The 16,303-nt window shown below is 43.9% G+C and overlaps 1 protein-coding gene across 3 annotated transcripts in view; it reads right to left on the bottom strand.

Moving 5' to 3' along the window:
- The window catches only part of CCDC93 (coiled-coil domain containing 93), a 126,047-nt gene extending 114,824 nt beyond the window's left edge, over window positions 1-11,223 (bottom strand). For all 3 annotated transcript variants that reach the window (XM_062185269.1, XM_062185360.1, XM_062185314.1), the window contains exons 1-3: window positions 11,032-11,223; window positions 2,190-2,303; window positions 415-509 (exon numbers count right to left, since the gene is read on the bottom strand). In XM_062185269.1, coding sequence (XP_062041253.1) covers window positions 415-509; window positions 2,190-2,303; window positions 11,032-11,073 — 251 coding nt within the window. In that variant the 5' untranslated portion in view covers window positions 11,074-11,223. The remainder of the gene's footprint in view (window positions 1-414; window positions 510-2,189; window positions 2,304-11,031) is intronic.
- Window positions 11,224-16,303: the final 5,080 nt, after the last annotated feature.

The raw sequence follows: 16,303 nt of genomic DNA, 5'->3' as shown, positions 1-16,303 counted from the left end.
AGAAATCATTTTATTTTAATAGCACTGTTGCAAAGATGCCATTGGCCTGACCAATTTGTATTGAAAAAATCATGTATGGCTTTGGAACACATTTAAGAATATTTTCTATGGGATATTAGGATTCAGTTATATTTCCCTTACTTTATCACATTTAGTCTGTATTAAGAAAAAAAAAATAACAAAACATACTGAGATATGCTGGAGGGGTAATAATCAATCAACTTGGGGCTAAAAATATTGGCGATAATCCTCATATAAACATTAAGAGTCTGTGTTAAGAATAAATATAAACCCCATAACACACAAAATGAAAAACAATGTGAATATAAATGCGTTATTTAAAAAAAAACTTAAAGACTGTTCTCTTCTCCCCCCTCAACAAAGGTTTTTCCACAGCAAACCCTAATAACTTACATTTTTTGACCTATTGTAGAGTTTTCTTGAAAAAGCAAATCAACATCTACATCAAAGTTGCATGTGGTAATACACCAAGTCATTCCTCCTACTACCTGAAAAACACAAAGAAAATGCTTGCTTTCTCTCTCAGGGTCAGGGAAAGGTTAAATAGAAGGAAGACAATTTGTAAGTGTTGCAAAATTTATATACCTTTATACATAAAGAGAGTGAGTCCTTACCTTTAACTCATGTAGGAAAGCACAGCTAAATAAAACTTTCTGCAGACAGAAATGTTCTGTACCTGCACTGTTTGTGCAGTTTCTAGCCACATGTGGCTACTGAGTACTAAGCGTGGCTGGTGTGACTGAGAAACTGACTTTAATTATTAAACAGACATATCACACACAGGTCTTCTTTAGCGTAAAGGGAGCAGGCATTCATTTTCTGTTCAAAGAAGTCTTAACCCAGTTCAGACAAGTGCCAGATTCCAGTGGTATCCTGTGTTTTACTCAAAGTACATATGGGCAGCAAGACTGATATTTGGGGGCTGGTATTATGGCACAGCAGGTTAAGCCACCACATGTAATGCTGGCATCATGCACCTGTTCAAGTCCCAGCTATTCTGCTTCTGATCCAACTCTTCACAAATGTGTCTGGGAAGTCAGCAGGGGATGGTCCAAGTTCTTGGGCACATTTAGGCCCCCGCCATCCATGTGGGAGACACAGATGGAGTTCCAGGCTCCTTGCTTCTACCTGGCCCAGGCCTGGTTGTTGTCTGGTTGTTGCAGCCATTTGGGGAACGAACCTCTGTCACTCTGTCTTTCAAATAAAATAAAATATTTTTTTTAAAAAAAGACATTTTGTGATCACTTTAATTTCCAAACATTTTATTTTCTCATCTATAGGACTTCTCTGCAACGCAAATGAAACTAAGGCTAAAAACCCATTTTTAAAACCAAATGTTTTTCAGACACAGCTTGGTAACAGAAAAAACATCAGTGGCTGTTATCCTTGCTGTGTGGTAAGATTCATGTGAGATGTTCAATAAAATATAGAATCCAGGGCCCCAGTACAGACCTAACTAACCACAGTTTCAATGGATGAAAAAGCCTGAACATCTATAACATAAAACCACCCAGAGTGATTCTGCGATGCACTTCCAGGAGCACTTAGCGCTGTCTTCCCAAAGCTTTCCTGACTCACCCTGTTAAACTTAGATGCTTCCCTTCTGTGCACACCACACTGCTGACTTACTACACCATGTCATTCATCTGTGCATGCTGGTTTACTTGTCCCTGTTCCCCACTCTACAGCAGTTGTGGTCTTTGAGGGCAGGGTGACTCTTTTAGATCTCTGTCCTCAAAACCTTTTATATCTTATACATAACTGTTTAAGGTCCTGCAAAATTGAAAGACTATCCCATAGTAATATCTCCCTCCTGCAAATGGAGCATTTACCATCCACATAATATCATTTGTCAGTGAGCATGCTGACTTTGGATAACTCATGATTAACTCAGATTATTTTATACAAACTTTATGATCTCCATCCAAACTCCAAATTCTTTGACAGGAGGAACTGTTTCTTTGGCTTTTTTACATTTAGTAAAACTTTGCACTGAGAAAAAGAATCTTATTATATCCACCGATACAACATCTTTGAACAGGAAATCTGAATACCTGCATAATGAATCAGAATTAGGGAGAAAGGAAAACATGAAAGAAGAACACAATCTTTCTCCTTTCTCTGCCATGGTTAAGCATGTCCTTGCAGTTAGAAAGGCGTCCTCTTACCTTGTCAAAAGGTGACAAGCCTTTAATCCTTGCCCTGAAATACCCAGCTGCAACCAAGAGTTCCAGAATTTCAGCCAATTTGACATTTTGTTCTTCATCTTCTCTTGTTTCCACCTAAAATACAAGGTACAAGTTAGTTTGACAAAAGCTATCCCGAATAAAGGAACACCAGGTATATACCGTGATGCCATAATCACATGTCCAGGGAGCAGGTGATGCTGACTGAGTCACTGCACCAGATTCTCTGAAATGCAGCAAGCAGCATTCAGAAGCACAAGAACGGTGCTACCGGAGTCACAAAGAACAGTCTCCAGCCCTCCATGAGCGAATAATCGTCATAGCAAGTGGGGAGAAAACACTTCATCATATGCAGAAGGAATCCTGGGAAAAAGAAGAGCACATTACATCTCTCTCCTCAAACACATGGTTTACTTGCCAGGATTCTCAAATAGCTAAGCTATTTACAAACAGAAACAAGGTGTTTTTCTTTTTGTTTTTTATTAACTTTACACTCATCCATGTCCTAGAAGTTATTGATAAGTGGATTAAGAACAAATGAGGGAATTCAAATCCAAGGGTACCTCAAAAGTTCTGTAGGAAATGAAATTAAAAGTTTATTTTGGTACCAAAAAAATTAAAATTTAAGCAAATGAAGGGTCTTCAAAATAATTAATGAAAAATGTGTAGCATTAAAACACTATGAATGAGAGCTGGCACTGTGGTATAGCAGGCTCCTCTTCTGACCCAACTCTCTAATGGCCTAGAAAAGCAGAAGATGGTCCAGTGCTTGGGCCCCTGCACCAATGCGGGAGACCTGGAAGAAGCTCCTGGCTTCAGATCAGCCCAGCTCCAGCCATTGCAGCCATTGCGGCCATTTTGGAAAGTGAACCAGCAGATGGAAGACTTTTCTGTCTTTCCCTCTGTCTATAATAACTTTCCCTCTCAAATAAATAAATAAAATCTAAAAAAAAAAAAAAAAAAGCATGAATTCAAATTTTCTGACTACTCCCTCACTCAACGCCTTCCTTTACCATGCATCTCATATTTATCCCCCCCTTCCTTTTATTCACACTTCATGTCATGACTATCGCAATTGCTCCCAATCTTTCTTCCCTATTCATCTCTTTTACACTCCCTCCTAAAGCTTTCATGTGATCCCTCTTTCGCACACTGCCCAGTCCTCATCATCACTGCATCACACACTATCTTTAAGATAAAATTTGTTTGAAATTCCGATCTTTGACTGACACCTATCTTTTCAGCTTCATCCTTTAATCTCCTCCAAAGCATTCCAGACATAGTTTCAACCAATCTCAACAATCAGCATTCATTCCCGTGTCTTCACTGTCCATACACTCCCTTCTTTTCTCTAACCTTCCAGAAAGCACCTTCAAATTCTAGCTCCAATTTGACGTCATCCCTTACAAATCCTGACTAAATTGGTCAATCCTCTACATCTCTTTTATTTATAGTTCATGTCATTCATATAGTTAAGCATCACCTCTTCTGAGTGACAAGTCTGTTATTATGTACCTGACGGCCTTTCCAACTGGATTATTAGCTGGTCCAAGAGCGGTGCTCTATTTATTATACATCTGTGTTTGCTCCTCTGTACCAAAACAGCATTTGGCTGTTTATTAAATATGCAATGGTACATTCAATTATTTTTTTTTTTAACTTTTATTTAATGAATATAAATTTCCAGTATACAGCTTATGGATTACAATGGCTTCCCCTTCCCATAATTTCCCTCCCACCCGCAACCCTCCCCTCTCCCGCTCCCTCTCCCCTTCCATTCACATTAAAATTAATTTTCAATTCTCTTTATATAAAGAAGATCAATTTAGTATATATTAAGTTAAGATTTCAACAGTTTGCACCACATAGAAACACAAAGTGAAACATACTGTTTGAGTACTAGTTATAGCATTAAATCAAAATGTACAGTACATTAAGGACAGAGATCCCACATCAGGAGCAAGCGCACAGTGGCTCCTGTTGTTGACCCAACAAATTGACACTCTAGTTTATGGCACCAGTAACCACCCTAGGCTGTCGTCATGAGTTGCCAAGGCTATGGAAGCCTTCCAAGTTCCCCGACTCTGATCATATTTAGACAAGGTCATAAAAGACAGGGTGAGGATAGTAACCAATGATCCTAAGAGTGGCATTTACCAGGTCTGAACAATTATACAGCATTAAGTGGGGAAGAGGACCATCAGTACACATAGGTTGGGAGTAGAGCCATTGGTGGTAGAGTAGAGGTTATGATTACAAAGGAATGAGGCCCAAGTGTACTAGACAGGGTCTAGAACAAAGGACAGAGTCATTATTAGAGGAGCTAAGAAAGGTGTTGTCTAAGCTACAATTAAGTTTTCTGATTGAGAGGCAAATAGAACCTGATAGAAGGGGCTTGATAATAATCTGGTGGGCTTTAGGCCTTGTAAGTTAAGAGGCCCAGACCTATCTATCTCTTCACATGGCGTATATCCTAAGGGAGGTGTGAACCTCCTAGGGGAAGGCACTCTGTTGACTTTCATTACTTGGCTGGCCTGGGAGGAGAGCTGGCCAGGTAAAGGCAGGGGGCATCTCTAACAAGAAATTTACAGTTCTGCCTGCAATGTTGCTGACCCTACTTGACCATCCCCTCAGCTGCAGTGGTCACTTTGGAAGTTGGGCTGAGTGAAGGGCTTTTCAGCTTGGAGCCAATAAGATCTGTGGCTCTGACCTGGGCATCCTTCGAGTCCAGGGCAGGTCCATTTCCAGTGACCCAACTCTTGGCAGAGCTGCCAGGGCTCTTCACAAGCTGACTTCTGCTGAAGCCCAGACTTACCACATTGAAAGCCACTGCAGTGGACTGGCCTGTTGGGTCTCCTTGAGGGCAGATCACCGTACAGATCAGCCATTAATAGGCCTGCCACCCATTGCTTCTGATGCCTAGCTTTCTTTTCCTCCTGGTTTGTGTTAAAGCAGACCAGAGGATGCAAGTCAAGGGAGTGCCCGTTTCCCATCTCTAATCTTCGGTGGCCTGAACTACAAGTCTATAGTCACAGGCATGTTCTGTAGTAGTTTTTCTAAGGTAGACAATGCCCATGAGGAAAATTATATTCTCACTTTAAAACTTTCTTTCCCTTTGGTCTGAAAGGGAGGGTTTTTTTTTTTCTACTTACTGTATACTTCGCTGATGGCGATGTGAATCTAGCTATGAGATTATTATTTAAGCTCTTATTTTGGCTATGCTATTACAGAAAAATATTAGCCATCTCTTATAAGGTCTAAAGATTAAATTGTGCGTCCTACAGATTCCTTCATAATAGAATTAATTCCCTACCTTGAAGAGAATAGAGAAATGAAAGAACAAGTTGGGCTTAGAATAGAGAAATGAGGGAGCAAGTCCTAGATCACTTGCTGAAAATAGCAATATTACATGAATACTTAGCAAACCGTTTCAACCCTTAGATAAGCACTTAATGAAACATTTACCAGAAGGTCCAATGCCTTCTATAAATTTTAAGAATCATGTATTTGAAAACACCTCTTAAATATCTAAGATGGTGTAGTTTGTTTAACCAGTAAATTTAAGCACAACCATTAAAATGTTTTTAGTTTCTTTCTACCAACAAGTTTAAAACATATGATACACAGATTCAGGTCACACAAATTAAAATGTATCTTTGATTGATTTTAGCAGCTTAAATTTATGGACAATCTTATCTAAAAGCCATTTAAGATAAAACTTAATAAAATTTCCCCATGTGGACATACAATATGTACGCACATATAACATAGCATAATAGACCAATATCAAAATCCAAAATATCTGGTTGAACTAAGATTCCTTAAAATCATGACATAACATAGTCCAAATTTGATCATTGTTACAAGGTGATTATTCAAGTCTTTGAAAATAAGCACATAGTTAAATAACCCATAGCTCTTAATAAAAATTCAGCTGTTTTTGAACAATTAGAATTTAACAGACATCAAGAGAACATAATAGATTACTTTAACACATTGCTCTAACAGTGCATCAGAGTTTAATTCTATGTCAAAGAGAAATTGAGCTTCCTGTGATCTTTTGCTGTGAGGTTTCCTTCCTTTACCTTCTTTCATATTGGTGACCATGTTTCTGTGTTTCTGTGTGTAACACATCTTTAAGCATCTTTTGCAGGGCAGGATGAGTGGCAACATATTCTTTCAGTTTCTGTTTGCTATGAAAAGTCTTAATTTCACCTTCATTCACAAATGAGAGCTTTGCAGGATATAATATTCTGGGCTGGCAGTTTTTCTCTCTTAGTACCTGGGCTATGTCTCGCCATTCCCTTCTAGCTTGTAGGGTTTCTGATGAGAAGTCTGCTGTGAGTCTAATTGGAGATCCTCTGAGAGTAATCTGACGTTTCTCTCTTGCACCTTTTAGGATCTTTTCTTTATGTTTCACTGTGGTGAGTTTGATTACAACATGTCGTGGTGAGGATCTCTTTGGGTCATTTTTATTAGGGGTTCTATAAGCTTCCTGTACTAAGATGCCTCTGTCCTTCTCCAAACCTGGGAAATTTTCTGCTAGTATCTCACTGAAAATGCCTTCTAATCCTTTCTCCCTCTCCATGCCTTCAGGAACTCCTAGAACCCGAATGTTAGATTTTTTAATAGTATCCTGTAGATTCCCGACAATATTTTTTAGATTTCTAATTTCTTCTTCTTTTCTTTGGTTTGCCTGTTTCCTTTCCTGTTCTCTGTCTTCTAAGTCTGATATTCTCTCTTCTGCTTCGCCCATTCTGTTTTTAAGGCTCTCTAATGTGTTTGTCATTTGATCTATTGAATTCTTCATTTCATTATGATTTCTCGTCACAATCACCATTTCTTGTTCCACTAGTTGTTTCATTTCATTTTGATTCCTCCTTAATATTTCACTTTCACGAGAGAGATTTTCTATCTTGTCCTTTAAGGATTTCTGTAGTTCAAGAATTTGTTTTTGAGAACTTCTTAATGTTCTTATCAATATTTTGAGATCCGCTTCTTGCATTTCTTCGATCACCTCATCTTCATAATCTTGAGTTGGGGTGTCTTTTTCATTTGGGGGCGTCATAGTGTCTTCCTTGTTCTTGTTACCTCGGTTTTTGCGTTTGTTGTATGGCATGTTGGAGATATTTGGTTTCTTCACTGTGGTGTTTTTTTTTTTTTCTTGTTATACTATGACTCTAGATTAAGTGGACTGTCTGCTTTTAGTGGAGCCTTAGAGTCTTGAGATGGGTGTGGACTGAGAGCTGTGTTTGGTTCCTCAGGGTTGAGGGTGTGTCAAGATGACACTCCCAGGTTAGGTGTGGTAAATGTCTCTTTCTTTTGTTGATTCAAAAGGGAAGTAATTCCACACAGCTGAATGTAATTGGAGGTAGTTAGCAGGCAAATGATATACCCACAGGAGCCAGAGATTGGAAGCTCTTTCCCAAGGACCACACAGGGAATCTCTGCTGCCCTCGGTGTGGGCTCCAATTCTGCAGTCTCCCACTGGGTTGCCAAGTTAGATGCTAATCTCCAGTTATTTCACCCCTCCCCCCAGAGTCAGGTTTTTCTGCTAGGCTCAGGGCTGGTGCAGACCTGAGGTCGCCCTGCTTATGACGTATGTCCAAAATGGCGCCTGCTCTTTGTCTTGCTCGCCCTTGAGGGGTGAGCGGAGAGAGAGAAACTCGTGTCCGTTTCGGTCACTTTTTTTTTTTCCTCTCTCTCTCTTCTAGTTAGCCTGGTGAACTTTTCCCCACGGAGTTTCAAGCCTCGTTCCCTCTAGCCTCCTCTTTCCGCTTGCCCGCTGGTGTCTCGGGCTATGGAGGTTCGGCTCACCTCGCGTTCCAGCGCTGGTGCGTTGAGTCCGCTGCTGGTGTCCCGAACTTGGGCTCCCACGCTCTCCACGCAGGTCCGCTGTGAATCACTAGTTCCGGTAGAGTTTCCTCTGTTGTTTCTTCCCCTACTCTTCCTTGACCCTGCAGTATCTCCACTTTTATTAACCTGTGTCTTGCTGAAGAATATCAATGTGCTCCCTTCCTATTCCGCCATCTTGGATTCTCCTGCTCCGGTACATTCAATTATTAAGTGAAGTGTACCACCTAACCTAGCCCATGACTTCACAAAATGTTATCATAATCATGACACTGACGATGAAAATGCAAGTTTACTTTGCACTATAAACTGCCAGGAAAGGGAGGACACATATTAACATGAATTACATTAACATAAATTAACATGAATCCAGTTGAACATGGAATCATTAAACTGATTGGGATTGACTGGGTAGGGGGCAGGCACGGCAGGTGATAGCCTTACACAACTGCTTATTTTTCTTCTCTCTCTCAAATGACCTCGGTCTAGCCTACCAAAAACTCCAAAGACTAGCATTCTCTAGTTCTTACTAGACATACAAAAATAAGGTAATAATTATTTACACCTTCTCTTCCTTCTGCAAAAGATCTGGGTTAAGAAACATCTACAAGTGAGGAGACTCAAAAAGAAGATAAAAAGCAGTTACAGTTTGTGAAGACAGAGAAGAAAAAGAAATGAGATATAACTATCTTAAACTCCTGGGATGTAAAACAGGAATGCTTTATTTATTCAATCATCATTTATCTTGAAAACACTGCCAAGAAGAGGACAATGCATCACAGTAGACCCCTCCCTGCCCTGACACCTATCTAATGAGCAGCCCCAGCCCAGCTCAGCAGATGCTTAAAGCCCATGCTTCTTTTCCACTATGACCACAATGGAGAAGTGTACTTCTGCAATACAACTTTTGAAACAACTTTTTGGCACAATACTGTGCGTAGGTATGTTTGACTGCAAATTCACTTTGCAGATCAACACTGAAAAAAAAAAATGGAAAAGCATCACTGGCTAATACACAGGGAATGGGAGAAGACACTCTCTTGAAGCCATAAAAAGCCACCAGGCTGATTAATACATTGCTGTTAAAACTAAATTTCTAATAAAGATGAATAGCTGTGAACTCTTAAACCAGGCCCAATAAATTTTCAACTGCTGTGCACTGTAGTTCATGCAAGTTGAAAGGCTAGACTAAGTCTAGCTATCTTACTGTCTTTCATACACCACAGATCTTCAAAAGTTCGTGGAAAATATGTATTATGGAAAAACACTATGCATTGATTTCAAACATTTTTGCACCAAAATAAACTTTTCACAAACTTTTTCAAGGTTCCTTCATACATACAGTAAATGGTAAAAAAAAACAAACAAACAAAAAAAAACCTGAATTAAGTTAAATGGACTAATGATGACAACTTAATTATATTAACCTTCACCTTCTCCTAATTGCCAGGAGCTGTGTGTCTTAGACTTTTAGAAAACAAATCAGACCCAGCCTCCTGGCAGTCAGTGAAGGGTTAAACAAGGGTACACAGGAGCAGACTGCTTTTTATTTTATGAACTCTCCTACTGGTATTCTTGTGAAACATTGAGTTGGAAGATTTAGCTAGGACCTAGGAGACCAGAAAGGAGACTACAGCAAAAGGCCAGATGAAAATCTGATGAAGAACTTAGAATAAAGTAGCAGCAAAACAAAACAAAACAAAACAAAAAAAACCTGCAAATATTCCGGATATTCCAGTACGGATTCTATGCTTCACGACTCAGGAGTCCCATCAACAACGTGCAATGGAAGGTTTTCTAAGACAATCACAAAACGGACTTGCATTCTGGCAACACACACCGCTGGATCTATCCTTCCATGCTTCTAGGCATAGAACAGAGACTCCTCAATTAATGGGTCCCCTTTTCCTCGTGGGATGACAGATCTTAGATGTGGGAGGGACGCAGAGAAAAGAGTGAAGGGACCACTCAGCGCGTCAAGCCATCAGTCACCCTGCCAAATGCCTGCTTCAGAACCTTAGGGAGGGGACAGACGTGCAGCGTGGATTCCGATACTCCCCAGAATCTAAGTAACCGAGACAAAGCTTTTGAGTAAATCAACCAGAAGAGAAGGCAGATGCAACCCCCCCCCCCGCCCCCAGCTGAGTGATATTTGCAGTCCAAGGAAAATAAGTGCACTTTTCGAAACCTTTATCTCCAGCCACAGTGGAAATCCGGAAACCACCGAGATCCCGTTCCTAGGACCAAGCGAGCACTTAAGAACACACACACCTCTGGAAAGGCGCCCGCTATCTTCTGGAGAGGCAGCAGCGTTTCCGCCCGGGGCGCCGTCCCCACCCCACACACCGCAGCGCGCTGACCCAGCTGGACACAGCCGCTGTGCGCGCACGGCCCCAAAACTTGGTCCCGCCACCGCGGTCGGAGTCAATTCAGGGAGCACCGCGTCACCCGCTCCCCCACACCGCCACAGACAGGCACAGCAGGGCGGCGGGCGCTGGCGCCGGGACCCCAGAGGCGGCAGCAGGAGCCCCCAAGGTCACCGCCCTCTGCCCAACCCTACCCAGGACGGTCCCGGCGCGCGCGTCTCGTGACTCCGGCGCGCAGCAGCCTCGGCCCTCGGGACTCGACCCGCGGCGCCGAGGGCCGGGGACGACAGCCGGGGACAGAGGGAGGGGTGCGGACCCGGCGCCCCGCGGAGTGCGGGGCCGTGTCAGGGCAGGTGTCGGGCTGGGAAGGCCACCTCCGCCCCTCACGAGACCCCGCGGCGCCTGAAGTTTGCCCCCACCCACCCGCACGGGGCCGAGCTCACCCCGCTCGGCGGACCGGGCCGGCGCTGCCCCGCGGTGGACACACCAGAGGAGGGGGGCGGGGCGCCCCGAACGCTACCCTGGTCCTTGCGTGTCCGCAGCCCCGCGGGCTCCCCCGTTAACCTCAGAAACCCCGACATGTCAAGGAGCCGGGGGGTCCTTACCTCCGGAAGACCTTGGCCCTCTGGCCCCTTGGGCAGCCCCATGATCCGGCCAGGCTGTCGTGTGGCGGCAGCGTGGCCCACAGGGAGTCCGAAGGAAGCTGTCTCTGCCGCGAAGCTGCTACCGGGGTGGAGTGCAAAGCGGAAACTTCCTCTGTCGCCGCTGCCGCCGCCACGGCCGGCCGGGAGCGCCGCGGCCCGGCGGCGCATGCGCGCTGGGGAGGGAGCGCGGCGCCACTGCGCCTGCGCGAGGGCCGCCGGGGGCGAAGCTGGGCCGGGCGGGGACTGTGAATACCTGTCCAGCCAGGCCGCGGGCCGGCGTCCTGCCAGGGTATCGCGCCAAGGCTCTGAGGAGTTCTCCCAGGCGCTTCACAAAAGCGGCTATTTCTGCATCCTGGGGACATTTTGCATTCCAGGTCCAGGCTTCTTCGCAAGCCACACAGAAGTGCCCCTTGCTCCCGGGTCAGAGTCCGATCCCCCGAGTAGCTCTGGGGATTTGGGATGCAGGCCTGCCTGCAGCCCAGACTCACAGGCACTCCTCGCTGTGCGGACTGGAGAATTCTGAAGGGATTCTCCAGGACTGCTCTCCTCCCCAGCGTGATCCTGTTCCCGGGGAACCTGGCTTGGAAAAATGCCGCGCACCCCGCTGCGTGCCGGGCTTCTGAGTGTCTCCCTGGGGAAGGACATCTCCAAGAACACAAACTCCGGTGTTCGCAGGATTTCAGCGGCCTCATCACTTACATGATGTACCCCTAGCCTGTCCCAACAGTGAGTGAAAGCTGTATCAAAAGATTCTCTTTGGCCACATGACCCCCTACACCTGCCGCCTAATGGCTTCCACCTTTTTTGTCTTAAAGGGATAAAGACAGGTGATTGACATGAAAACTCTTGCGGAGGAAGAGCTGCTTTCCTCTGTGTGAGCTCCTTGGGCTCAAAGAAGTTTTGTGTTTTGAGTTTCCTCCCTTTTGAAAGCTGACTCTCTTAACATCTTAAAAAGGAGGTGTTGGGTAAATTTTTGTCCTTCAAGAAATTCCTCACAATTTTTGTACTCCTTCTGGAGTTTATCTTGCTAAGTAGGTAGGAGGACCCAAAGAATGCCATTTCATTCTTACATGTAGCTACTAAGTATTACACAAAGCTGTGTGCCACTCCACCTCCCACCCCAGGCCTCAGTAATTTGAGAAATTATTATACAACTTAAGGTGTTGAGATAGGTAACCTCCTCCCCCTATTGCTTGACATCTTGCTCTCAAGCATTGTAAATCCAATAACACTCAATTTGTAAGGCACTTATTCTCATACTTCCCACATGTGTTATTTTTGTAGTTGTAAGCCTTCCCTGGAATGGTGTAGGTTGAGAAGGCATAGAGGCTGATAATCGTTTGTGGCCTCTGTTTGCTGGCTGATGTCTAGCAAAATCAAAAAACAAGTCTAAATTGCTATAAAGCAGCCAGAGATTAGGACCTGGAGTGTCGGAGGCCACCCGACAAACCACATGGAAACACGCAGCACTCAGTCAATTCATCACCACGTTTATTGCCTCATCGCGTTCCAAGCCAAAGTAGGGGGCCCGGCGATGAGGGACTGGAGGCAGTCTCCCTAAGGAAACCCTTCAGTCTCCAGCCCCGAGCACACAGAAAGACAAGGATATATACCCCAGACCCCATACAGATAACATTCATTGTGTGCAATCATGCATAGCACAGGAATAGAGCAAGTTTACAAAGTAGCAATGGTCAGGGTACAAGCTCTGCAGATAGAGCAAAGAACATCATAGACCTTCATCAGAAGTCACATCCTGCCTGCAGGAATGTGGGATGAAAAATCTTGTGCCTTCGGCCATCAGGACAATAAGCGCAGGAAACAGGATTAGATAAGGGACAGCCTCAGCCTGCTGCATCTCATGTCGGGCCAGGGCCACTGGCCCCGACACTGGAGAAGTAGGATTTCTCAGTAGGTTACACCCTACAGGTCCCCTGTTGTAAATAAACAGAAGCAGGCAACTTTCCTAGTAAGAAGCTGTCCTATTTTATGTCTGGGTAGAGTGACAATATCATTGGGTTGACAGCATTTTTTGTTGTTGTTGTTTGTTACTTATTCTTTTTTTAAGATTTATTTATTCATCTGCAAGTCAGAGTTACACAGAGAGAGGAGAGGCAGAGAGAGAGAGAGAGAGAGAGATCTTCCATCTGCTGGCTCACTCCCCAGTTGTCCACAACAGCCGGAGCTGCGCCAGGAGCCTCTTCTGGGTCTCCCACGTGGGTGCAGGGGCCCAAGGACTTGGTCCATCTTCTACTGCTTTTCCAGGCCATAGCAGAAAACTGGATCAGAAGTGGAGCAACAGGGTCTCGAACCAGTGCCCATATGGGATGCCGGCGCTTCAGGCCAGGGCGTTAACTCGCTGCACCGCAGCGCTGGCTGTTATTTATTTATTAAATATTTATTTTATTTATTTGAAAGGCAGAGTTATAGAGAGAGGAGGAGAGAGATCTTCTATCTGTTGGTTCACCCCCAATGGGCACCATGGCCAAAGCTGGACCAGGCTGAAGCCAGGAGCCTGGGGCTTCTTCTGGGTCTTCCACATGAGTGTAGGGTCCCAAGGACTTGGGCCATCCTCTGCTGCTTTTCTAGGAACATTAACAGGGAGCTAGGTTAGCAGTGAAGCAGCCAGGATACAAACGGGTGCCCACATGGGAGGCTGGCATTGCAAGTGGCAGCTTAACCTGTTACACCACAATGCTGGCCCCAATTTATTTATTTATTTATTTTGTTGTTGTTGTTGTTGTTAAAGGATTTCAGTAAATAACCATGAGAGCAGTCAAGAAAGCTTGAGCAGCACATATTGGAGAGGGGAATTGCCTATCCAGCCTTGTTCAAGGCAGACCTTGAATAGTGACAGTGAAAAAGATTTGTGCACACTCTTTCAGATACATGCATCCTTGTCTCCGTAGTGGGATATTTGAGGATCAGGAATAGGTGGTTGTGTCCCTGCTATGCACATCCTCTGTAGAGCTGCATGATCTTGTTCTAGTTACAAAATTCTTCATCTCTCACTCTGGTGCCCTTTGAGAAGGGACTAAATCCCCAGGAGGCTCCCTGGGAAGACTCAGGGGAAAGCATGCCCAATAGAAGGCATATCGGAGGTGTTCCAGATGGCTCTGCTTTGCCCTCCAGACCTGCTGTCAGCCTGTTCTCCTTGGTTGCTACTGTGCAAAGCTGACCAATTAGGGCTTCATCTGCAGAGCCTAAAGTGTGATAGGGGTTTGGGTCCTGGGATTTGAAGGTCTTAGTGGAGGGGTCTAGGGAGTGAAATTTCAGTCAAAATTCAGAAAAATAGAAGCTGACTTTAAAATGTTCAGGGAAAATGGAATTAAAAGAGAATTTTATTTCAGTACAAAAAAATTTAGAAGTCCATGCCCAAGAGGAGCTTGTAAAAAAGTTCAAGAAAAATGTGTGTTATGAAAAAAACTACACACGAATTTCAAAATCTTTCGTACTGAAAGAAACTTCTTTTTTAATTCCATTTTTTATGAACTTTTTTAAGTACTCTGATACATCAAGAGCTTCAAAAATATCTTTGGTCATGATACTTCCATTTTTAGGGTTTATGTTCAAAGAACTTCCTCACAATTTTATGAGAGAAAAACTGGAAACCCATGTAAGTAGCCCATAAGAAGGAAGTGGTATAATACATTAGAGTAAGTTTCATTTGGTGCAACACTGTGCCATCAGTAAAAATGTGTGCTACAGCAGGCCATGAAAGAAAAGGGTGAAAGATGAGGCCATATAAACAAGGAATCATTAAAACATTTAAGAGGAAAACTGCAAACAATGTTCATTTTGTGACAAGATTTCTTACAACTGGGGAAAGAATGTTTAATAGAAAAATAAGCATAAAATTTGAGTAGAGAATTCTTAAAAGAAATTGCCACTAAACATACAAAAAAAATTGCTAAGCCTTACTTTAAAAAATGAAAATGAGGTACCTTTTGATGGAAGAAATAATTACTGTTCTAAGAATATTAGTGCCAATAACACTCCTTAGTCATGAGTAAGTTCTTTTTTTAATAAATATTTTCTTTTTTAAAAAAGATTTATTTATTTATTTGAAAGTTGGAGCTAGAGAGAGAAGGAGGCCGGCGCCATGGCTCACTTGGCTAATCCTCCACCTGCGGCACTGGCACCCCAGGTTCTAATCCCGGTTGAGGCGCCAGATTCTGTCGCGGTTGCTCCTCTTCTAGTCCAGCTCTCTGCTGTGGCCCAGGAAGGCAGTGGAGGGTGGCCCAGGTCTTTGTGCCCTGCACCCGCATGGGAGACCAGGAGGAGGTGCCTGGCTCCTGGCTTTGGATCAGCGCAGCGCACCAGCCGTGGCAGCCACTTGGGGGGTGAACCAGCGGAAAAAGGAAGATCTTTCTCTCTCTCTCTCTAACTCTGCCTGTCAAAAAATAAATAAATAAAGAAGAGATAGAAGGAGAGGCAGAGAGATAGAAAGAGGCCTTCCAACCACTGGTTCATTCCCCAGTTTGCCACAATGGTCGGAGGTGCGCTAATCTGAAGCCAGGAACCGAGAGCTTCTTCTGGGTCTCCCACATGAGTGCAGGGGCCCAAGGACTTGGGCCATCTTCCACTGCTCTCCCAGCAGTGATCTTCTCATCCAGCAGAGAGCTGAATCAGAAGTGGAGCAGCCAGTTCACGAACCGGCGCCTATGTGGGATGCTGGCACTGCAGGCGCAGTTTTACCTGCTACGCCACAGCGCTGGCCCCATGAATATGTTCTTAACAACTGTTCTGATGGGCAATTTAGCAAAATTAATTGTTCACCAAATATCCCTTCAGTTCCCACTGTATGCATAGAAAAGTGTTCTCGATAGGGGTGAGGAAATGATTCAACATCCAAAGAGCATTTGGAATTTTCTTAGTCTGTTCTGGCTGCTGTAACAAAATCCCAAATAGTGGGAGGTTTATAAACTACAGACTACTTTTTTCTCTCTCCATTCTGGAGACTGAGAAATCCAAGGTCAAGGTACCAGCAGACTCAATGTTTGATGAGGACCCACTTCTGTAGGAATTGTGGATTTTCTATGACCTCACGTGATGGAGTGGTGGGGGCCTCTTTAACAAGGGCACTATTCCATTCGCAAGTTCACAATCATAATCAACTCCCAGAGGACTCACGACCTAATACCATCCCCGTGGGGTTAGGATTTCAATATCTGGATTTGGAGATGGAGAGCTCAACATTTAGAACATAATAGAGGTATTACTACACTAAACA

This window comes from Lepus europaeus, chromosome 1 (genome assembly GCF_033115175.1).
Source record: "Lepus europaeus isolate LE1 chromosome 1, mLepTim1.pri, whole genome shotgun sequence".
In the NCBI taxonomy this organism is placed as follows: domain Eukaryota; kingdom Metazoa; phylum Chordata; class Mammalia; order Lagomorpha; family Leporidae; genus Lepus; species Lepus europaeus.
This window is presented reverse-complemented; position numbering and strand designations above follow the sequence as displayed.